Source organism: Chiloscyllium punctatum, chromosome 34 (genome assembly GCF_047496795.1).
Source record: "Chiloscyllium punctatum isolate Juve2018m chromosome 34, sChiPun1.3, whole genome shotgun sequence".
Taxonomy (NCBI): domain Eukaryota; kingdom Metazoa; phylum Chordata; class Chondrichthyes; order Orectolobiformes; family Hemiscylliidae; genus Chiloscyllium; species Chiloscyllium punctatum.
In genome coordinates this window covers 54329491-54354254 of record NC_092772.1, presented here as the reverse complement: position 1 = coordinate 54354254, position 24764 = coordinate 54329491, and the positions used below count along the sequence as shown (strand labels likewise).

Sequence of the window (24764 nt, the reverse complement as noted above, 5' to 3'; positions counted from 1 at the left end):
CGCCCCAAGTCATGGCGGCGTCAGCGACGGTTACTGACGACTCCCTGTACCCCATTGCCGTCCTGATCGACGAGCTGCGAAATGAGGACGTTCAGGTGAAAGACAGAGCGAATCAGGACAACGTCGGGAGATCACAGGCCCCGCTCTCCATCACAGAAACAGAGAAACAGCCTGTTAAAGGGAGGAGGGGCTTTCAGTGTGGGTGGGGTCAGTGTGAGGGGGAGGGGTCAGTGTGAGGGGGAGGGGTCAGAGTGAGGGGGAGGGGTCAATGTGAGTGGGAGAGGTCAATGTGAGGGGGAGAGGTCAGTGTGAGGGGAAGGGGTCAGTGTGAGGGGGAGGGGTCAGTGTGAGGGGGAGGGGCCAGAGTGAAGTGGAGTGGTCAATGTGAGGGGGAGGGGTCAATGTGAGGGAGAGAGGTCAGTGTGAGGGGAAGGGGTCAGTGTGAGGGGGAGGGGTCAGAGTGAGGGGGAGAGGTCAGAGTGAGGGGGAGGGGTCAGTGTGAGGGGGCGAGGTCAGTGTGAGGGGGAGAGGTCAGAGTGAGGGGGAGGGGTCAGTGTGAGGGGGAGGGGTCAGTGTGAGGGGAGGAGTCAATGTGAGGGGAAGGGGTCAGTGTGAGGGGGGTCAATATGAGGGGAAGGGGTCAGTATGAGGGGGAGGGGTCAGTGTGAGGGGGAGGAGTCAATGTGAGGTGGTGAGGTCTGAGTGAGGGGGATTGGTCAATGTGAGGGGGAGGGGTCAGAGTGAGGGGGAGGAGTCAATGTGAGAGGGAGAGGTCAGTGTGAGGGGGAGAGGGAGGGGTCAGAGTGAGGGGGAGGGGTCAATGTGAGGGGGAGAGGTCAGTGTGAGGGGGAGAGGTCAGTGTGAGGGGGAGGGGTCAATGTGAGGGGGAGGGGTCAGTGTGCAGGGGAGAGGTCAATGTGAGGGGGTGGGGGAGGGGTCAGTGAGGGGGAGGGGGTGGGATCAGAGTGAGGGGGAGAGGTCAATGTGAGGTGGAGGGGTCAGTGTGAGGGGGAGAGGTCAATGTGAGGGGGAGAGGTCAGTGTGAGGGGGAGGGGTCAATGTGAGGGGGAGGGGTCAGAGTGCGGGGGAGAGGTCAATGTGAGGGGGTGGGGGAGGGGTCAGTGAGGGGGAGAGGTCAATGTGAGGGGGAGGGGTCAGTGTGAGGGGGAGAGGTTAGTGTGAGGGGGAGGGGTCAGAGTGAGGGGAGAGGTCAGAGTGAGGGGGAGGGGTCAATGTGAGGGGCAGAGGTCAGAGTGAGGGGGAGGGGTCAGAGTGAGAGGGAGGGGTCAATGTGAGGGGCAGAGGTCAGAGTGAGGGGGAGGGGTCAGAGTGAGGGGGAGAGGTCAATGTGAGGGGGAGGGGTCAGAGTGAGGGAGAGGGGTCAATGTGAGGGGGAGGGGTCAATGTGAGGGGCAAAGGTCAGTGTGAGGGAGAGGAGTCAGAGTGAGGGGGACGGATCAATGTGAGGGGCAGAGGTCAGAGTGAGGGGGAGAGGTCAATGTGAGGGGAGAGGTCAATGTGAGGGGGAGGGGTCAGTGTGGGAAGAGATCAGTGTGTTTGGGAGCGGTCAGTGTGAGGGAGAGGGGTCAGAGTGAGATGGAGGGGTCAATGAGATGGAAGGTCAGAGTGAAGGGGTGGGGGTCAGTGTAAGGGGCATGGTCGGGGAGGAGAGGTCAGTGTGAGGGGGAGAGGTCAGACTGAGCAAGAGGGGTCAGAGTGAGAGGGAGGGGTCAGTGAGAAGGAAGTATCAGAATGAGGGTGTGGGGTCAATGTGAGGGGGCAGGGTCAGTGTGTGAGGGGGGGAGGTCAATGTGAGGGGGAGTGGTCAGAGGGAGGGAGGGAGAGGGGTCAGAGTGAGATGGAGGGGTCAGAGTGAAAGGGAGAGGTCAGTGAGATGGAAGTGTCAGAATGAGGGTGTGGGGTCAGTGAGAGGGGCAGGGTCAGTGTGAGGGGGAGAGGTCAGTGAGAGGAGGGGTCAGTGAGAGGTCAGTGTGAGAGGGTGGGGTCAATGTGAGAGGGAAGGGGCAGGCAGTGGAAGGTTAAACTTGCAAGAACAGTTAACACAGATTGGGCTTCTGTTCCTTCATGGTGAGAAGTTTATGGAATGATTGATTTGGAAAGATGAAAACAGAGAAATTTCATGAGGGACATGGATAGGATAAGTAGACAAGGTCTTTTCCCTGGGGTGGGGGAGTCCAGAACTAGAGGGGCATAGGTTTAGGGTGAGAGGGGCAAGATTTAAAAGTGACCTAAGGGGCAACGTTTTCACACAGAGGGTGATGTGTGTATGGAATGAGCTGTCTGAGGAAGTGATGGATGCTGCTACAATTACAACATTTAAAGGCATCTGGATGGGTGTGTGAATAGAATCCCTAAAGTGGGGAAACAGGCCCTTTAGCCCAACAAGTCCACACTAAACCTCCGAAGAGTATACTACCTTGACCCATTCCCCTACCCAATTACTCTACATTTATCCCTAACTAATGCACCTAACCTACATATCCCGGAACACTATGGACAATTTACCACGGCCAATCCACCGAACCTGCACATCTTTGGACTGTGGGAGGAAACCCACGCAGACACGGGGAGAATGTGCAAACTCCACACAGACAGTCACCCGAGGCTGGGATTGAAACCGGGTCCCTAGCGCTGTGAGGCAGCAGCGCTAACTACTGAGCCCACTGTGCCATCTTCTGTAAGAAGGGTTTGGAGGGATATGGGCCAAATGCTGACAAATGGGACTAGATTAAATCAGGGTATCTGGTCATCATGGACAGGTTGGACCGAAGGGTCTGTTTCCGTGAATCAATGAGTGTGTGAGATGCCAGGCCTGATGCAAGAGTGCCAGATTTCAAAACGGGCACGTGATATATCTGACTGGCTGGTGTGTAGCCGTGATTGAAACCACAGGAACCAGTAGACCATGGGTAATTAACACAAGGCACGATATTGGGTCATGTCCCTTGTGTTTGCAGAGAATGACTCGGTGTGTGTGAATACGAGCAACTTCTCGCATGTGTAACGAATCAGACTCAAGTGATTCTTGTTAAATGGAGTGTTAGTGCAGCAGTCCGGCTGGTGGTCATTGTTGTCAGAGATGCTTTAGTTGTGAGGAACATTTTGAGAAGCGTGTCTTGGAGAGTGAGGACATTACCCTCTTCCCCTCTAGCTCCGTCTCAACAGCATCAAGAAGCTGTCCACCATTGCTCTGGCTCTGGGGATGGAGCGGACACGGAGTGAGCTTCTCCCATTCCTGACAGGTGAGTGTGACAGAGAGAGGGAAAGGTTTTTCCCCAGCTGATATCCCACACTTTGTCTGGTTTCAACTGCCAAGCCCTCCGCGAGGAAGCTGTCACCCCATGTTAAACTCTGAGACAGGCCACTCAGTCCATCTGCTCTGTGCTGGTGTTCTGCCGTGCACCAGCCTCATCCCACCATTCGGCCCCGTCATCACCTCCTTCTATTCCTTTCTCCCTCAAGTTGGTTCCGCCCTCCTTAAGCACAACCACACCCTGTGGGTGTCAGTCCCACATTCTGCCACCCCCAACTTCCTGTGGGAGTGAGGATCACATCCCCCCTGCATTCCGCATGGGTGTGAGTCCCACATTTCCCCACCATTCCCATGGGTGTGAATTCCCCATAACTGATGGATACTGAGACTGGAACTGTGCACAGTGCTCCAACTATGGTCTAACTGAGGCGATGACAATTGTGCGCAGTGCTCCAAGCATGGGTCAAACTGAGGGATACAGAGACTGGAACTGTGCACAGTGCTCCGAGTGTGGGTCTGACTGAGGGATACGGAGACTGGAACTGTGCACGGTGCTCCGAGTGTGGGTCTAACCGAGGGATACAGAGACTGGAACTGTGCACAGTGTTCCGAGTGTGGGTCTAACTGAGGGATACGGAGACTGGAACTGTGCACAGTGCTCCGAGTGTGGGTCTAACGGAGGGATACAGAGACTGGAACTGTGCACAGTGCTCTGAGTGTGGGTCTAACTGAGGGCTACGGAGACTGGAACTGTGCACAGTGTTCCAAGTGTGGGTCTAACTGAGGGATACAGAGACTGGAACTGTGCATGGTGCTCCAAGTATGGGTCTAACTGAGGGATACGGAGACTGGAACTGTGCACGGTGCTCCGGGTGTGGGTCTATCTGAGGGATACGGAGACTGGAACTGTGCACAGTGCTCCGAGTGTGGGTCTAATTGAGTGATACAGAGACAGGAACTGTGCGCAGTGCTCCGAGTGTGGGTCTAATTGAGGGATACAGAGACGGGAACTGTGCACAGTGCTCCGAGTGTGGGTCTAACTGATGGATACAGAGACAGGAACTGTGCACAGTGCTCCGAGTGTGGGTCTAATTGAGGGATACAGAGACTGGAACTGTGCACGGTGCTCCAAGTATGGGTCTAACTGAGGGATACGGAGACTGGAACTGTGCACAGTGCTCCGAGTGTGGGTCTAACTGAGGGATACAGAGACTGGAACTGTGCACAGTGCTCCAAGTATGGGTCTAACTGAGGGATACCGAGACTGGAACTGTGCACAGTGCTCCAAGTATGGGTCTAACTGAGGGATACGGAGACTGGAACTGCACAGTGCTCCGAGTGTGGGTCTAACTGAGGGATACGGAGACTGGAACAGTGCACAGTGCTCCGAGTGTGGGTCTAATTGAGTGATACAGAGACAGGAACTGTGCACAGTGCTCCGAGTGTGGGTCTAATTGAGGGATACAGAGATGGGAACTGTGCACAGTGCTCCGAGTGTGGGTCTAATTGAGGGATACAGAGACGGGAACTGTGCACAGTGCTCCGAGTGTGGGTCTAACTGAGGGATACGGAGACCGGAACTGTGCACAGCGCTTCTAATGTGGTCTAACTGAGGATATGGAAACCAGAATTCTGTTCAGTTAAGCCAAAGCGATCTAATTAAAACTCAAATGCAAATTGAACAAAATGGTTTTACTTCCAGGGCTGTGTTTTCATTCCCAGAGGATTCTGAGTGAACACAAACCTATCCATTTCATATTGTAGATACCATATATGATGAGGATGAAGTTCTGCTGGCCTTGGCTGAACAACTTGGATCCTTCACTCCCCTTGTAGGAGGCCCAACACATGTCAACTGTTTGTTGGTGAGTCTTAACGTAACTTCTCTATAGAATAGAATCCCAACAGTGTGAAAACAGGCCATTTGGACCAACAAGTCCACACTTACTCTCCGAAAAGTAACCCTGCCAGGCCTGTTCCCCGACCTAATTACTCTACATTTCCCCTGATGAATGCACCCAACTCACACCTCCCTGGACACGATGAGGTAATTTCCCATGACCAACCCACCCTAACCTGCACATCCCTGAGCACTATGGGACAATTTAGCACGAGCTGAAAATGTGTTGCTGGAAAAGCGCTGCAGGTCAGGCAGCGTCCAAGGGGCAGGAGAATCGACGTTTCAGGATTCCTGAAGAAGGGCTCATGTTTGAAACGTCGATTCTCCTGCCCCTTGGATGCTGCCTGATCTGTTGCGCTTTTCCAGCAACACATTTTCAGCTCTGATCTCCAGCATCTGCAGTCCTCACTTTCTCCTAGACAATTTAGCATGGCCAATCCATCCTAACCTGCACATCCCTGGGCACTATGGGATAATTTAGCATGGTCAATCCACCCTAACCTACACATCTCTGGGCACTATGGGACAATTTAGCATGGCCAACCCACCCTAACCTGTACATTCTTGAACACTATGGGACAATTTAGCATGGCCAATCCACCCTAACCTGCACATCCCTGGACACTATGGGACAATTTAGCATGGCCAATCCACCCTAACCTGCACATCCCTGGGCATTATGGAACAATGTCTCTTGGCCAATCCACCCTAACCTGCACATCCCTGGACACTATGGGACAATTTAGCATGGACAATCCACCCTAACCTGCACATCCCTGTGCACTATGGGACAATTTAGCATGGCCAATCCACCCTAACCTGCACATCCCTGTGCACTATGGGACAATTTAGCATGGCTAATCCACCGTAACCGTAATCTTCGGACCTGGGAGGACACTGGAGTAAACCCACACAGATAAGGAGAGAATTTGCAAACTCCACACAGCAGTCGCCCGAGGCTGGATTTGAACCCGGGTCCCTGGCGCCGTGAGGTAGCAGTGCTAAGCACTGAGCCACTGTGCCACCCATCTTCCCCTTCTGCCAAGAAGATGCCTGATATTCCCAAATGGGTTTCAATGAAGGCAAGGAGAGAAGTCACTAAACACTAGCTCCAAGGAATCGGTTTAATCAAAGGATAACATAAGAACATCTTTTCTGTCCAGGCAACGGGATTATAAGAAGATTGAAATGATAATTGGTGCTCTGCAGACCAAGGTCAGATGCCCACTTTGGGTCGAAGTTCCAGGCACTGTAACTGAGGAAGGATATTTCATCTTGGCAGTGGATAGGATAAATAGACATAGTCTTTTCCCTGGGGTGGGAGAGTCCAGAACTAGAGGGGCATAGGTTTAGGGTGAGAGGGGAAAGATATAAAAGAGACCTAAGGGGCAACGTTTTCACGCAGTGGATGGTACGTGTATGGAATGAGCTGCCAGAGGAAGTGGTGGAGGCTGGTACAATTACAGCATTTAAGAGGCATCTGGATGGGTATATGAATAGGAAGGGTTTGGAGGGATATGGGCCGGGTGCTGGCAGGTGGGACTGGATTAGGTTAGGATATTTGGTTGGGATGGACGAGTTGGACTGAAGGGTCTGTTTCCATGCTGTACGTCCCTATGATTCGATGCAGTTCAGATTCACCAGGCTATTTGGCCCAACAAGTCCAGACTTACCCTCTGAAGAGTAACCCTGCGAGGCCATTCCCCGACCCAATTACTCTACATTTCCCAGGCCTAAAATATGAAGGCAGTCCGGTCCAGTCCAGAACAGGAGGCGGCCATTCTGCCCCCTCTTTGACCTGTTACACAGGAACAGGAGGAGGCCATTCTGCCCCCTTTGACCTGTTAAACAGGAACAGGAGGAGGCCATTCTGCCCCCTTTGACCTGTTAAACAGGAACAAGAGGAGGCCATTCTGCCCCCTTTGACCAGTTACACAGGAACAGGAGGAGGCCATTCAGCCCCCTCTTTGACCTGTTACACAGGAACAGGAGGAGGCCATTCTGCCCCCTTTGACCTGTTACACAGGAACAGGAGGAGGCCATTCAGCCCCCTTTGACCAGTTACACAGGAACAGGAGGAGGCCATTCAGCCCCCTCTTTGACCAGTTACACAGGAACAGGAGGAGGCCATTCAGCCCCCTTTGACCAGTTACACAGGAACAGGAGGAGGCCATTCAGCCCCCTCTTTGACCAGTTACACAGGAACAAGAGGCGGCCATTCTGCCCCCTCTTTGACCTGTTACACAGGAACAGGAGGAGGCCATTCAGCCCCCTCTTTGACCAGTTACACAGGAACAGGAGGAGACCATTCTGCCCCCTCTTTGACCAGTTACACAGGAACAGGAGGAGGCCATTCAGCCCCCTCTTTGACCAGTTACACAGGAACAGGAGGAGGCCATTCAGCCCCCTCTTTGACCAGTTACACAGGAACAGGAGAAGACCATTCTGGCCCCTCTTTGACCAGTTACACAGGAACAGGAGGCTGCCATTCTGCCCCCTCTTTGACCAGTTACACAGGAACAGGAGGAGGCCATTCAGCCCCCTCTTTGACCAGTTACACAGGAACAGGAGGAGGCCATTCAGCCCCCTCTTTGACCAGTTACGCAGGAACAGGAGGAGGCCATTCAGCCCCCTCTTTGACCAGTTACACAGGAACAGGAGGAGGCCATTCAGCCCCCTCTTTGACCTGTTACACAGGAACAGGAGGAGGCCATTCTGCCCCCTCTTTGACCTGTTACACAGGAACAGGAGGAGGCCATTCTGGCCCCTCTTTGACCAGTTACACAGGAACAGGAGGAGGCCATTCAGCCCCCTCTTTGACCTGTTACACAGGAACAGGAGGAGGCCATTCTGGCCCCTCTTTGACCAGTTACACAGGAACAGGAGGAGGCCATTCAGCCCCCTTTGACCTGTTACACAGGAACAGGAGGAGGCCATTCAGCCCCCTTTGACCTGTTAACAGGAACAGGAGGAGGGCATTCAGCCCTTTTGACCAGTTACACAGGAACAGGAGGAGGCCATTCAGCCCCATGAGTGTATCTCTGTGCCATACAAATGATACAGATTCTCCAACATAATGGTGATGGTGTTGTTGGAAAAGACAGGGTGTTACTGTGTCTGATGCTGCCTCTCGTTCTTCCCCTGTACCAGCCTCCCCTCGAGAGCCTGGCCACTGTGGAGGAGACAGTGGTACGGGACAAAGCAGTGGAGTCCCTGCGAACCATCTCCAAGGAGCATTCCTCATCTGATCTGGAGCGGTACTTTGTGCCGCTGGTGAAGCGGCTGGCCAGCGGTGATTGGTTCACCTCCCGGACATCAGCCTGTGGCCTCTTCAGTGTGTGTTACCAGCGTGTCTCCAACCCAGTCAAGGCAGAGCTGAGGCTGTAAGTACCGATGAGAGTGGGGCAATAGGCCATTGTGGGCCTCGGGAGGGTTTGATGTTCTGGTCCTCCTGGGCGAATGTCAGAGACAATACTTTGAGAATTTTGTTTGAAAGCTACGCCTGAATTTCCAGAGTATGTCTCGACACTACAGGCCACACACCAAAGGGCTTTCCCAGGCATTGAGGAAGTGAGGTTGCAGTATAATATAGGAAAGGTGGCAGGTGAGAAGAAGAATGAGGACCAGAAGCCAGTGCCTCAATTGTAAGACCGTCCCTGATGAATCCCATCCGGGAATCCAGGAGAAATGTTTTCCCCGGAGAGTGAGGAGAATGTAGGATTCACTTCCACAGGGAATAGGGGAATATTTGGGACTCACTCCTGCAGGGAGTAGGGAAGGAATATGGTACTCCATCCCATGGCGGGTTTGGGGGGGGGGGGAATGTGGAACTTGATCCCATAGGGAGTTGTGGAGAAGTTGGCACTCACTCCCACAGGGAGTTGGGGAGAATTTGGCACTCACTCCCACAGGGAGTTGGGGAGAAGTTGGCACTCACTCCCACAGGGAGTTGGGGAGAAGTTGGCACTCACTCCCACAGGGAGTTGGGGAGAATTTGGCACTCACTCCCACAGGGAGTTGGGGAGAAGTTGGCACTCACTCCCACAGGGAGTTGGGGAGAAGTTGGCACTCACTCCCACAGGGAGTTGGGGAGAATTTGGCACTCACTCCCACAGGGAGTTGGGGAGAATTTGGCACTCACTCCCACAGGGAGTTGGGGAGAAGTTGGTACTCACTCCCACAGGGAGTTGGGGAGAAGTTGGCACTCACTCCCACAGGGAGTTGGGGAGAAGTTGGCACTCACTCCCACAGGGAGTTGGGGAGAATTTGGCACTCACTCCCACAGGGAGTTGGGGAGAAGTTGGAACTCGATCCCACAGGGAGTTGGGGAGAAGTTGGAACTCGATCCCACAGGGAGTTGGGGAGAAGTTGGAACTCGATCCCACGGCTGAATTGTATTGAAGGGGGAAGCTGGATAAACACATGAAGAAGAAAGCAAGGGTATGAGATGGTGATGTGAGGGAAGATGAAGAGGACGTGGGCGCAGGTATAAACCAAGCCGATAGGATGAATGAGCTTTTCTGTTCTCAAAGACGCTGGTAACAGAATTGTTGCAGTGTTGAACGGAGGCCCTTTGGTCCATTGTATCCTCACCAAGTCCCCAGTGCCCATTCTGACTTAGTGCCGTTCTCCTGCATTTCCCCCCCAGATGTTTGCCCGTTTCTGTTCAGCTATCCCATTCCAGACCCTAGCTACCTGCTTTTTGAAAATGCTTCTTTTCTCACATCACATTCACAAATCACTTTTAATCCAGGCTCATTCGTTCTTGATCCCTTAAAAACCAAGGTCAGTTTCCCTAATTTACTCTGTCATGACTTTTTTAAAAATCCTGTCAGATTTTCTAGCTTTCTTCTCTTAAAGGCGAACAGTCCCAATCTCTCCAGTCAGTCCTCATAATTAAAATTTTTCATCCCTGGAGCTGTTCTAACAAGTCTGTTTTCAACTCTCGCTCATGTGTTCACATCCTTCTGAGAATGTGGCATCCACAACTGTACACAATACTCCACTTGTGGTCTAACAACTGAACTAACAAATTTAGCATTCCCTTTATTTCCCTATTAATAAATCTCAGGATACAGTAAGTTTTACTCTCTGCCTGTCCTGCCACCCTAGATCAAGTTTCTCTACTCCTGCAACCCCTTGCAGCCTTATTTGATATTGTCTACTCATGTTTATCCCACCTTTCACTCCTCCACACTGAGGTTTAACTGTCACTAACTGCTCATGTCTACATCCTGTTGGAGTTGAACACTATCGCCCTTGCTGTTTACAATGTTTCCATCCACAAAGTTTGAAATGGCCCCCTGTGCACCAAGATCTGGAACATCAGTATACAACAGGAAAAGCGATGCTCCCAACACTGACCCCCCTGGACAACTTTTGTACAAATCTTCCCCCGACCTGAAAGAGAATCTTTGATCTGTCATAGAGTCACAGAGATGTACAGCATGGAAACAGACCCTTCGGTCCAATTCGTCCAGGCCGACCAGACCAATCTAGTCCCGTTTGCCAGCTCTTGGCCCATGTCCCTCTAAACCCTTTCTGTTTATATACCCTTTTAAATGTTGCAGTTGTACCAGCCTCCACCACTTCCTCTGGCAGCTCATTCCATATACACACCACCCACTGTGTGATAAAGCTGCCCCTTAGGTCCCTTTTATATCTTCCCCCCTCACCCTCTAGTTCGGGACTCCCCCTACCCCAGGGGAAAGACCATGTCTATTTACCCTATCCATGCCCCCTCATGATTTTATAAACCCCTACAAGGTCATCCCTCAGCCTCTGACACTCCAGGGAAAACAGCCCCAGCCTGTTCAGCCTCTCCCTCCAACCCTGGCAAAAACCCTTTTCCTATCAGCAGGAAACTATCAGCTAATCAGTTAATTTTGTATCCACGCTGCTACTGTCCCTTCTATTCCACAAGCTTTAACGTTTCTCACAAGCCTGTTGTGTGGCGCTGTGTCGAAAGCCTTCGAAAAGTCCATGTACACCTCATCAGCAGCGTTCCCCTCATTGATGCACTCTCTAATAAAACTCCAGCAGGTCAGTTAAACATGATTCGCCCTAAGAAATCCGTACTGCCTCTTCCTAAATGCTCACCTCTTTCCATTTGACGATTAATTCTCCCCTAAATAATTGTTTTTGGAAACGTGCCCACCACTTTGCATAAGATTAAACCGCTGACTTCTGGCTCCTCCAATTTTTCATTTGCCATAGTTTCATTTTGGGAGCGGGGTTGGTGGGAACAATCCAGTGGCTCCTTTCCACAGTCGCCTTTTTTCTGATTGAAACTGCTCAGGAACAGACAGCCTGGAACGGTTGTGGCTGCTCGATTCAGCACCAAGGCCAGCAACGGCAGGGACTCACTCTTGTTACCGGCTGTTCCCAAGGACAGGCATGGATTTCAAGCCTCAGAAATACCCTGCTCCTCTCCTTCAGTCCCAAACCCCAGCCCTAACACCACCCCCTAACCCCAACCAGGGTGGCAAGTCCTGAATCCATCCAGAACCGGGATCGAACCCCGTGGTTTCTGCACGAATCTGACATCCAGCTGATTGAGCTGATGAGGGATTGGGGTCAAAGAATGAGGCTCTAGAAAAAGACAGCAGATCAGGCAACATCCGAGGAGCAGGAGAATCGACGTTTCGAACATAAGCCCTTCGTCAAGAATGACCACATTCCTAATGAAGGGCTTATGCCCGAAACGTCGACTCTCCTGCTCCTCGGGTGCTGCCTGACCTGCTGTGCCTTCCCAACGCCACACCTTTTGACTCTGATCTCCAGCCTCTGCAGTCAGCACTTTCTCCTGGTGAGGAATTGACCCTGCCAGAGACAAGAATTGAAAGGATCAGTCGGTTGCCCTGAAATTGGGAGGCTGCGTTTAGATCTTTCTTGTACATCAAACTGTGGAATGGGACTGGAAACCAAATCTTCTGACTTTGAGTAAGAGACTTCCTCAAATCCACAAGACCTCCTCAAGACCTAAATAATAAGTAAATCCTTGATGTTTTGTGTTAAAAAACAGTTTTGTGTTGTACATAAGTGTGTATGTTTTTTGTCCGTAATGCAAATTGTGCCTTTTTAACGTGACTTGTGTATTTTTACTGTTTCGAATCCTGCACTTTGACACACCTACGGTGTGTGGTTTCTCTGTGCCTGTTTCTCCTCCTCTCCCCTCTCGTGCCTACCTGACCCCTCTCCCCTCTCGTGCCTACCTGACCTCTCCCCTCTCGTGCCTACCTGACCTCTCTCCCCTCTCGTACCTACCTGACCTCTCCCCTCTCGTGCCTACCTGACCTCTCCCCTCTCATGCCTACCTGACCCCTCTCCCCTCTCGTGCCTGCCTGATCTCTCCCCTCTCGTGCCTACCTGACTCCTCTCCCCTCTTGTGCCTACCTGACCTCTCTCCCCTCTCGTGCCTACCTGACCTCTCCCCTCTCGTGCCTACCTGACCTCTCTCCCCTCTCGTGCCTACCTGACCTCTCCCCTCTCGTGCCTACCTGACCCCTCTCCCCTCTCGTGCCTGCCTGATCTCTCCCCTCTCATGCCTACCTGACCCCTCTCCCCTCTCGTGCCTGCCTGATCTCTCCCCTCTCGTGCCTACCTGACCCCTCTCCCCTCTCGTGCCGACCTGACCTCTCCCCTGTTGTGCCTTCCTGACCCCACCCCTCTCCTGCCTACCTGAACTCTCTCCTCTCGTGCCTACCTGATCTATCTGCTCTCGTGCCTACCTGACCTTTCCCCTCTCGTACCTACCTGACATTTCCCCTCTCGTGCCTACCTGACCTCTCCCCTCTCGTGCCTACCTGAACCCTCTCCTCTCGTGCCTTCCTGACATCTCTCCTCTCATGCCAACCTGACCTCTCCCCTCTCGTGCCTTCCATGACCTCTCCCCTCTCGTGCCTAGCTGACCTCTCCTCCTCGTGCCTTCCTGACCTCTCTCCTCCCCTGCCGACCTGACCACTCCCCTCTCGTGCCGACCTGACCTCGCTCACTCCTCTCGTGCTGACCTGATCACTCCCCTCTCGTGCCTGCCTGACCTCTCCCCACTCGTACCTCCTGACCTCTCCCCTCTCGTGGCTATCTGACCTCTCCCCTCTCATGGCTACCTGACCACTCCCTACTCGTGCCTATCTGACCTCTCTCCTCTCGTGCCTACCTGACCTCAATCTTCTCGTGCCTACTTGACCCCTCTCTCCTCTCGTGCCTACCTGACCTCAATCTTCTCGTGCCTACTTGATCACTCCCCTCTCGTGCCTGCCTGACCTCTCTCCTCTCGAGATTACTTGACCTCCCTCCTCTCGTGCCTACCTGAACTCTCTCCTCTCGTGCTTACCTGACCTCAATCCTCTCGTGCCTACTTGACCACTCCCCTCTCATGCCTATTGACCTCAATCCTCTCGTGCCTACTTGACCTCTCCCCTCTCGTGGCTACCTGACCTGTCCCCTCTCGTGGCTACCTGACCACTCCCCTCTCGTGCCTATCTGACCTCTCCCCTCTCGTGGCTACCTGACCATTCCCCACTTGTGCCTATCTGACCTCTCTCCTCTCGTGCCGACCTAACCCCTCTCCCATCTCGTGCCTACCTGACCTCAATCTTCTCGTGCCTATCTGACCTCTCTCCTCTCGTGCCTACCTGACCTCAATCTTCTCGTGCCTACTTGACCCCTCTCTCCTCTCGTGCCTACCTGACCTCAATCTTCTCGTGCCTACTTGACCACTCCCCTCTCGTGCCTGCCTGACCTCTCTCCTCTCGAGATTACTTGACCTCCCTCCTCTCGTGCCTACCTGAACTCTCTCCTCTCGTGCTTACCTGACCTCAATCCTCTCGTGCCTACTTGACCACTCCCCTCTCATGCCTATTGACCTCAATCCTCTCGTGCCTACTTGACCTCTCCCCTCTCGTGGCTACCTGACCTGTCCCCTCTCGTGGCTACCTGACCACTCCCCTCTCGTGCCTATCTGACCTCTCCCCTCTCGTGGCTACCTGACCATTCCCCACTTGTGCCTATCTGACCTCTCTCCTCTCGTGCCGACCTAACCCCTCTCCCATCTCGTGCCTACCTGACCCCTCTACTCTCATTCCGACCTGACCTCTCTCCTCTCGTGCCTACTTGACCTCTCCGCTCTCGTGCCTACCTGACCCCTCTCTCCTCTCATGCCTACCTGACCTCTCTCTTCTCGTGCCTACTTGACCTTTCCACTCTTGTGCCTACTTGACCTTTCCCCTCTCGTGCCCACTTGACCTTTCCCCTCTCGTGCCTACCTGACCTCTCTCCTGACTGCTACCACCTGCAGGAATTTTAAGAACCTGTGCACAGATGACACTCCCATGGTGCGCCGAGCAGCTGCTTCCAAACTGGGCGAGTTTGCCAAGGTCCTGGAGCTGGAGAACCTGAAGTCTGAGATTATCCCAATGTTCACCACGCTGGCCTCTGACGAGCAGGTACCTGGCAGCTGGTTCAGTCCCCGAGGGCAAGACACCGGGTCATGAGGCTATTTCATAGAATCACTACAGTATGGAACCAGGCCATTTGGCCCAACATGTCCACGCCGACCCGCCAAAGAATAAACCACCCAGACCAATCCCCCTATCTTATATTCCTGACAAATGCACCTAACCTACACATCCCTGGGCACTATGGGACAATTTAGCATGGCCAGTCCACACTAAATTGCACATACCTGGGCACTATGGGACAATTTAGCATGGCCAATCCACCCTAACCTCCACCCTAACCTGCACATCCCTGGGCACGAGGGGACAATTTAGCATGGCCAATCCACCCTAACCTGCACATCCCTGGGCACTATGGGACAATTTAGCATGGCCAAACCACCCTAATCTGCACATCCCTAGACACTATGGGGCTAATTTAGCATGGCCAATCCACCCTAACCTGCACATCCCTGGGCACCATGCGACAATTTAGCCTGGCCAATCCACCCTAACCTGCACATCCCTGGGCACTATGGGACAATTTAGCATGGCCAATCCATCCTAACCTGCACATCCCTGGGCACTATGGGGCAATTTAGCATGGCCAATCCACGCTAACCTGCACATCCCTTGACTTTATGGGACTATTTAGCATGGCCAATCCACCCTAATCTGTACATCCCTGGACACTATGGGACAATTTAGCATGGCCAATCCACCCTAACCTGCACATCCCTGGGCACTATGGGACAATTTAGCATGGCCAATCCACCCTAACCTGCACATCCCTGAGCACTATGGGACAACTTAGCATGGCCAATCCACCCTAATCTGCACATCCCTGGACACTCTGGGACAATTTATCATGGCCAATCCACCCTAACCTGCACATCCCTGGACACGATGGGACAATTTAGCATGGCCAATCTACCCTAACCTGCACATCCCTGGGCACTATGGGACAATTTAGCATGGCTAATTCACCCTAACCTACACATCCCTGGACACTATGGGACAATTTAGCATGGCCAATCCACCCTAATCTGCACATCCCTGGACACTATGGGACAATTTAGCATGGCCAATCCACCCTAACCTGCACATCCCTGGGCACTATGGGACAATTTAGCATGGCCAATCCACCCTAACCTGCACATCCCTGAGCACTATGGGACAATTTATCATGGCCAATCCACCCTAACCTGCACATCCCTGGCCACGATGGGACAATTTAGCATGGCCAATCCATCCTAACCTGCACATCCCTGGGCACTATGGGGCAATTTAGCATGGCCAAACCACGCTAACCTGCACATCCCTGGACACTATGGGACTATTTAGCACGGCCAATCCACCCTAACCTACACATCCCTGGACACTATGGGACAATTTAGCATGGCTAATCCACCCTAACCTACACATCCCTGAACACTATGGGACTATTTAGCACGGCCAATCCACCCTAACCTACACATCCCTGGACACTATGGGGCTAATTTAGCATGGCCAATCCACCCTAACCTGCACATCCCTGGGCACCATGCGACAATTTAGCATGACCAAACCACCCTAACCTGCACATCCCTGGGCACTATGGGACAATTTAGCATGGCCAATCCATCCTAACCTGCACATCCCTGGGCACTATGGGGCAATTTAGCATGGCCAAACCACGCTAACCTGCACATCCCTGGACACTATGGGACTATTTAGCACGGCCAATCCACCCTAACCTACACATCCCTGGACACTATGGGACAATTTAGCATGGCTAATCCACCCTAACCTACACATCCCTGGGCACTATGGGACAATTTAGCATGGCTAATCCACCCTAACCTACACATCCCTGGGCACTATGGGACAATTTAGCATGGCCAATCCACCCTAACCTACACATCCCTGGGCACTATGGGACAATTTAGCATGGCTAATCCACCCTAACCTACACATCCCTGGGCACTATGGGACAATTTAGCATGGCTAATCCACCCTAACCTACACACCTGTGGACTGTGGGAGGAAACCGGAGCACCCGGAGGAAACCCACGCAGACACGGGGAGAATGTGCAAACTCCACACAGACAGTCACCCCGAGGCTGGAATTGAACCTGGGTCCCTGGCGTTGTGAGGCAGCAGTGCTAACCACTGAGCCACCTAGATTTGATTTCCCGCGTCCGCAGTTCTGTGGGCTTTTTTGAAACATCTTCCTCCCTCAACTCTGTTGAGTCTTGGAGGAACTCTGTACGCTTCAAAAAAAAAGACAAGTCACCTCTTGTTCACCGAAAAGCTTGAGAATACAAGCTCAGTCTCCTCAGTCTCCCATAGGGCAAACCAGCCATTTCCAGAGATCAGTCCAGTGAACCCATGCTGCAAGTGAGGGTCGCTGTTCTCAGGGAAAGAGACCGTGACGGTTTGCAGTAAGTGTTGATATTCCACGGCCAACGACGGTTGAGTGCAGTTAGCTGCTTCCCAGACGTCGCTGTTGCTGACACCGCTGCGTCTGGCCCTTCCTCCGCAGGACTCTGTGCGGCTGCTGGCAGTGGAAGCCTGCGTCAGCATTGCCCAACTGCTGAAACGTGAAGAGGTGGAGAAGCTGGTGATGCCCACCCTGCGCCAAGCAGTGGAGGACAAATCCTGGCGCGTGCGTTACATGGTGGCAGACAAGTTTACCGAGGTAAGCTGGGCATGGGCTCGGGGCAGGACAAAAGATCTGAGTTGGTACATCCTCCCCCCCACCCCACTCCCCCAAAGCCTGTTCCAAAGGATCAACAGGAGGCCCTTCAGCCCCCTCCTCCTTGAGTTTGTTATGTAGGAATAGGAGGAGGCCGTTCAGCCCCTTCCTCGAGTCTGTAACACAGGAACAGGAGGGCGTTCAGCACTCCCCCCAGCCTGTTACACGGGAATCGGAGGCCATTCAGCCCCCTCCTCAAACCTGTTACACAGGGACAGCAGGAGGCCCTTCACTGCCCTCCCCCCTCACCACCTCCCCCCCGCCCCCCACCTTTGAGCCTGTTACACAGGGACCGCAGGAGACCATTCAGCCCCTTCCTCGAGTCTGTTACACAGGAACTGGAGGCCATTAAGGCCTTCAAGCCTGGTGGACTGAACTGGGAGAAGACCCCATGCAGCCCTCTCAACTCTCTATCTTCAACCAATTAGATTGTGACTGAACTACATCTTTACTCCATCTAACCTGTTGGTTTCCATTAACCTGAATCTCAAAACCCCACATCCATGTATCACCCTCACTCTTAAACACTTCAGTTGATGCCTCCTGGCCTGAGTCATTTACTGGGTGAGTTGGGTTTGCTCCATCCAGTCTGTTACTTGGGGAAGTCCTTCACTCTACCTCCAGTGGAAACATTCGAGTGCTTGAAACTGTTCAATCATTTTAAACCCAACCATCAAAAATATGTGTAATTGAGCCTCATGATGATAATGAATCCATTGTGGAATGTTGTTGGAATAACTGCGCAGAGGACAGTATCCCGTCACCGTGTCACCCTTTATTTACACATGCACAGTCCACTGGCTGTGTCCAGCCAAGCTCAGAGTCAGTCCCCTGAACTGAGGAGATTCTGAATCCCCTGGTGATTTCTTTTTAATTTGAGTTTGACAGAGAAAATCAAACCTCATGCATTTGACTCTTTCAAAAAAAAACTTGTTCCAGTATATTAAAATTACAAATACATTTCAATGCATTCATATGAAGCCTAAGATTTGAAGTTCAATTCACAAGCCTAAGATTTGAAGTGCTGTCTCACAATTCCCACCTCAGGCAACTGTCTGTGTGGAGTTTGCACATTCTCCCCGTGTCTGCGTGGTTTTGCTCCGGTTTCCTCCCACAGTCCAAAAATATGCAGGTTAGGTGAATTGGCCAGGCTAAATTGCCCGTAGTGTTAGGTGAAGAGGTAAATAAAGGGGAATGGGTCTGGGTGGGTTGCTCTTCGGAGGGTCAGTGTGGACTTATTGGGCCGAATGGCCTGTTTCCACACTGTAAGTAATCTAATCTAATCATAACATCACATGCTGAGCACCTGGCCCACACTGAGCTCCTGACCTACACATGAAGGCCCAATCCAATCGGCAAAGAGGTCAGGTCCAGTCACCAAGTCACCGTCCATCTCACTAATGCACAGTCCACTGAACTGAGCAGATTCTTAAAAAAAAAATCCCCCCCACATAACGGCCACGGCAGTAGTGCTTATTTTCCCCAGCGCTCATGTCATGTGTTTGCGGGTGTTGGACACAGTGGAAAAAAAGACAATGAGTGCGGAAATCTTCATTCAGATTCCACCACCAGGAAGAAAGGGAACACCTGAGTGACCAGTGACAAGCAGTGCCCACCTTAACATCAAGCAATGCCAAAGTAATCAAAAAAAGTGAAGGGGAGGGCAGGGATTAAATCAAAATAGAATGGGAGGGGGAAATAAAACACTGCACACCCCATGTTGCCCACCTCTTCCTGAAAGCCTTGAGGGTTCCCATGTACATACTTTAATTTAATTTTTATTTTATTCCCCACACTACCACCTAACTGTGGTAGAGTTTATTTTTTTCCACAGCACCCATGGTGTGTGTGTGCAGGCGTGAGACACAGTGAGAGACACAAGGTGTACGAATCTTTATTCAAATTTCCACCACCAGGAAGAAAGGAAACCCCAAAGTGGTCAGTGACAAGCCCTGCCCTTCACATCAAAGGGCAATGGTGTGTGATCAAACAGTGGAGGGGAGGGCGGGGATTAAATCAAAATAGTGTTAGAGGGGGAAATAAAATTCTCCACACTCCATGGTGCCCACCTCTCCCTGATACCCTTGAGGGTTTCTGTGGTCATTTTTAAAATTATTTTATTTTTCTCTGCACAGGGAGGTGTAAGAAGTGTGGGAATGCAATTGGTGTAGGGGGTTCAATCGTCAGGGGAATAGGTAAGCATTTCTGAGGCCACAAACGAGACTGTACGATAGTATGTTGCCTCCCAGGTGCTGGGTCAAGGATGTCTCAAAGTGGCTTCAGGACATTTTGGTGGGAGAGGGTGAATAGCCAGTGATTGTGGGGTGAAGTCCTAAAATCAGAATATAGGGAGTTAGGAAGTAAGTTAAAAACCAGTACCACAAAAGTGGTGATATCAGGAGTACTACCAGATCCATATATCAGTCAGAATAGAAATAGCAGGATACATTGGATGATTACATGGCTGAAGAGATGGTGCAAGGGGACCTGTTCTGGGGGAGGTGGGATCAGTACAAACTAGACTTCTGCAGGGAACAAGACAAGTCCTGTTACAAAGACACACCTTAAGGTTTTGTGCATTTGTTCTGGTAGACCTGCACTGCAGCCCCCACCTCCTTCCTATCCTCTATCACCTCCACTTCCAAGGCTGCCTTTTCCCTTCAGAGCGACACGATTCAGAACTGAAACCAGTCACTCCGGTTGGGATCTGTCTCAGCAAACACCAGGCTGGCATTATGACCCATCCTGTGATTTAACCCCTTCCTGTCTGGGGAGGAGAATGGATGAGGTTGACATTGAGATTTAAAAGCTTTTTCAGGTCTTTCTGGTCCTTCTCCCCATCGTCCCCCAACACCCCACACCCAGCACCTTTCCCTGCCTCTGCTGGAAGTGCAAAACCTGTGCCAACACCTCCCCCACTCACCCCCATCCAAGGCCCCAAAGGATGCTTCCACATCCGACAGGAATTTACCTGTACCTCGACCAATGTCATCTACTGTATCCGTTGCACCTGATGTGGTCTCCTGTATATCGAGGAGACAGGAACGCCTCCTTACGGATTGTTTCAGAGAACATCTCTGGGACACCCGCACCCGCAACCCCATCGCCCAGTGGCTGAACATTTCAACTCCCCCTCCTACTCCGTCAAGGACATGCAGGTCCTGGGCCTCCTCCACCATCAAACCGTCACCACCCAACGCCTGGAGGAAGAATGCCTCCTATTCCGCCTGGGACCCTGCAACCACATGGGGTTAATGTAGATTTCAACAGCTTCCTCATTTCCCCTCCCCTCCCCCCCCACCAACATTTTCCCAGTCCCTAGCCTCCAACTCGACACCATCCTCTTGACTTGTCTGTCACCTTTCCCATCTATCCGCTCCACCCTCCCTCACCTTCCTGTTGCATTCTCAGCTACCTTCCTGCCCAGCCCACCCCCTCCCATTTATCTCTCAGCCCCTGGCCCACAAGCCTCATTCCTGATGAAGGGCTTATGCCTGAAACATTGATTCTCCTGCTCCTCGGATACTGCCTGGCCTTCTATGCCTTTCCAGCAACACACACTCAACCTTGTTCTCCCCATCATTTTGACTCTTTGTCTTGAACAGTTGCAGAAAGCCATCGGGCCAGAGATTACCAAGAAGGACCTGGTGCCAGCCTTCCAGAACCTGCTGAAAGACTGTGAAGCGGAGGTGCGGGCATCCGCTGCGAACAAGATCAAAGGTCAGGGTCCATTTCCAGTTTACTGTTTTGAAAGAAGCTGCAAATTCCTGTAGCAGTGCGGCCCTCCCTCAGCACTGACCCTCCGACAGCGCGGCACTCCCTCAGCACTGACCCTCCGACAGTGCGGCACTCCCTCAGCACTGACCCTCCGACAGTGCGGCACTCCATCAGCACTGACCCTCCGACAGTGCCCACTCCCTCAGCACTGACCTTCCGACAGTGCGGTGCTCCCTCAGCACTGACCCTCCGTCAGCGCGGCACTCCCTCAGCACTCACCCTCCGACAGTGCCCACTCCCTCAGCACTGACCCTCCGACAGTGCCCACTCCCTCTGCACTGACCCTCCGACAGTGCAGCCCTCCCTCTGCACTGACCCTCCGACAGTGCGGTACTCCCTCAGCACTGACCCTCCGACAGTGCGGCGCTCCCTCAGCACTGCCCCTCCGACAGTGCGGCGCTCCCTCAGCACTGACCCTCCGACGGTGCGGCGCTCCCTCGGCACTGCCCCTCCAACAGTGTGGCCCTCCCTCAGTACTGACCCTCCGACAGTGCAGCACTCCCTCTGCACTGACCCTCCGATGGTGCGGCACTCCCTCAGCACTGACCCTCTGATAGTGCAGCACCTCCTCAGCACTGACCCTCCAACAGTGCCCACTCCCTCAGCACTGACCCTCTGACAGTGCGGCGCTCCCTCAGCACTGACCCTCTGACAGTGCGACACTCCCTCAGCACTGACCCTCTGACAGTGCGACACTCCCTCAGCACTGACCCTCTGACAGTGCGGCACTCCCTCAGCACTGACCCTCCGACAGTGCAGAGCTCCCCATTGGCAATGGCAATGTCCACCTCAAGGTTTATGGTGTAGTTTTCAATCACAAAATCTTTTGCTCAATGTACTGCTCGATGATGAATTTTGGCCATTGATATCATCTGTCCCGAACTTTGTTATTCATTTGGTTTCTGGATCATGTGAGGTAGGATTCTAATGAAGGATCATTCCTGAAGAAGGGCTCATGCCCGAAACGTCGATTCTCCTGCTCCTTGGATGCTGCCCGACCTGCTGAGCTTTTCCAGCAACACATTTTCAGCTCAGGATTCTAATGAAGGTTATCAATGAGTCACTGTTTCTTTCAGATTTCTGTGAGAATCTGCCTACAGAGGGACAGCAGCAGATTATAATGACACATATTCTGCCCACTATTAAAGTAAGTATTTCAACTTTAACCCAGCCATTTTACCTGTACTTCACTCTGATTTCAGACAGAGCTTTGCTCAGTACCCACCTTGTGCTGTAACTGTCCTGGGAATGTTTGATGGGGACAATGGAGAGAGAGCTTTACTTTGTATCTCACCCCATGCTGTCCCTGTCCTGGGAGTGTTTGATGGGGACATTGTAGAGGCAGCTTTACTCTGTATCTAACCTTGTGCTCTACCTGGAGGTTACCATTCACCACAAACCAAACTGGATTAGCCACTTACATACTGTAGCTGGAAGAGCAGGTCAGAGGCTGGGAATCCTGCAGCAAGTAACTCCCCTCCTGACTCCCCAAAGCCTGTCCCACCATCGACAAGGCACAAGTCAGGAGGGTGAGGGAATACTCCCCACTTGCCCCGGATGGAGGCAGCTCCAACAACACTCAAGAAGCTCGACACAATTCAGGACAAAGCATGCACTCCCTCCACCACCACCGATGGTCAGTAGCAGCAGTGTGTCCCATCAACAAGATGCACTGCAAAAATTCATCAAGGCTGCTTAGACAGCGCCTGCTAAACGCACCACTCTCGAGGGACAAGGACATGTACATGGGAACACCACAGAGTTCCCATCCAAGCCGTTCCCTAGGCAGACTTAGAAATATACTGCCATTCCTTCAGTGTCGCTGGGTCAAAATCCTGGAATTCCCTCCCGAAGAGCAGTGTGGCTCTACCTACAGCACATGGTCTGCAGCGGTTCAAGAAGGCAGCTCACCCCCACCTTCTCAAGGGGGCAACTCGGGATAAATAAATACCACACCCAGCCAGTAAGGCCCACATCTCATGCATGAATAAATTTCAAAATAAGTTTGCTTGATTTGAACAAGACATTGCACTAGGCTCTGAGGATAACCATGAATAACTATGTTGAGTCATATTGACATAACGTTCACTTTCAGCAGTCATCATTAAAACAGTCACAAATTGTTCATCAGCTGTCGATTGGACTCAATCTGCTGAAAATGTGTTGCTGGAAAAGCACAGCAGGTCAGGCAGCATCCAAGGAGCAGGAGAATCGACGTTTCGGGCATGAGCCCTTCTTCAGGAATGAGGAGAGTGTGTCCAACAGGCTAAGATAAAAAGTAGGGAGGAGGGACTTAGGGGAGGGGCGTTGGAAATGCGATATAGGTGGAAGGAGGTCAAGGTGAGGGTGATAGGCAGGAGTGGGGGTGGGGACGGAGAGGTCAGGAAGAAGATTGCAGGTTAGGAAGGCGGTGCTGAGTTTGAGGGATTTGACTGAGACAAGGTGGGGGGAGGGGAAATGAGGAAACTGGAGAAACCCACCAAGGACATGCAGGTCCTTTGACTCCTCCATCGCCAGACCATAGCAACATGATGGTTGGAGAAAGAACATCTCATCTTCCGCCTAGGAACCCTCCAACCACAAGGGATGAACTCAGATTTCTCCAGTTTCCTCATTTCCCCTCCCCCCACCTTGTCTCAGTCAAATCCCTCGAACTCAGCACCACCTTCCTAACCTGCAATCTTCTTCCAGACCTCTCCCCCCCCCCCCCCCCCCCACCCCCCACCCCCACCCCCACTCCGGCCTATCACCCTCACCTTGACCTCCTTCCACCTATCGGATTTCCAACGACCCTTCCCCAAGTCCCTCCTCCCTACCTTTTATCTTAGCCTGCTGGACATACTTTCCTCATTCCTGAAGAAGGGCTCATGCCCGAAACGTCGATTCTCCTGCTCCTTGAATGCTGCCTGACCTGCTGCGCTTTTCCAGCAACACATTTTCAGCTCTGACCTCCAGCATCTGCAGTCCTCACTTTCTCCTTCAATCTGCTGTAATCTAGTGTAGCGTGATTCATCAGAATCTTCGATTGGTTTCTCTCCGGGGGTCCTCGGTAACTGCTGTTATACTTTTTAGCCGTGCACTTCTGCAAAATAACTTGGCTCAGAGGTGATGGACTGCTGGCTTCATGCTTGACATGTTTTTTTCTTCCTTGTGTGATGTCTAATGCCAGTTTTGTCTCATGCTCCCCAGTTGTTCTGCTCTATGGGCCTGGGAGATTCCGCTCAGCTCCAGATGCTGATTTACAACCTCAGTTCTTTTGCACATGTTGATTGTTTTCTTGAAACTAGGTTTCTCCTCTCTTACTAGACATGCCCTCACTGTGAAACCGCTTATATCTAATAAATTAGATTATCCTTCAGTTGCACAAGTTCACAGGATTCTTGAGTTGCATTAATACAGTCGCATATTAATCAGTGGACTCTGGGCCCCTAATATCGAATATGCGTTCAGTCAGGTTTCCAAATTTCTGCCGTCCATTTATTTTTGTTCTTCAGAGAGATGTCCGGGTGAAGGACATGTTGGAACAATTTCTTCCCGCAGTGATAGAAGTCTCCCTACTCACAGCTGCTCTGGTTTCTTCAGTGAATCAGTCGCAATTTCATAATTTTGTTATCATGAATGGAAAAAAAATACCGGTGC

At 52.2% G+C, this 24764-nt stretch overlaps 1 protein-coding gene across 2 annotated transcripts in view; it reads left to right on the top strand.

Moving 5' to 3' along the window:
• Positions 1–24764, top strand: part of LOC140458862 (serine/threonine-protein phosphatase 2A 65 kDa regulatory subunit A beta isoform-like) — a 48214-nt gene continuing 23450 nt past the window's right edge. For both annotated transcript variants that reach the window (XM_072553560.1, XM_072553559.1), the window contains exons 1-8: positions 1–95; positions 3173–3263; positions 5039–5139; positions 8325–8557; positions 14473–14620; positions 17136–17291; positions 20954–21068; positions 22202–22272. In XM_072553560.1, coding sequence (XP_072409661.1) covers positions 12–95; positions 3173–3263; positions 5039–5139; positions 8325–8557; positions 14473–14620; positions 17136–17291; positions 20954–21068; positions 22202–22272 — 999 coding nt within the window. In that variant the 5' untranslated portion in view covers positions 1–11. The remainder of the gene's footprint in view (positions 96–3172; positions 3264–5038; positions 5140–8324; positions 8558–14472; positions 14621–17135; positions 17292–20953; positions 21069–22201; positions 22273–24764) is intronic.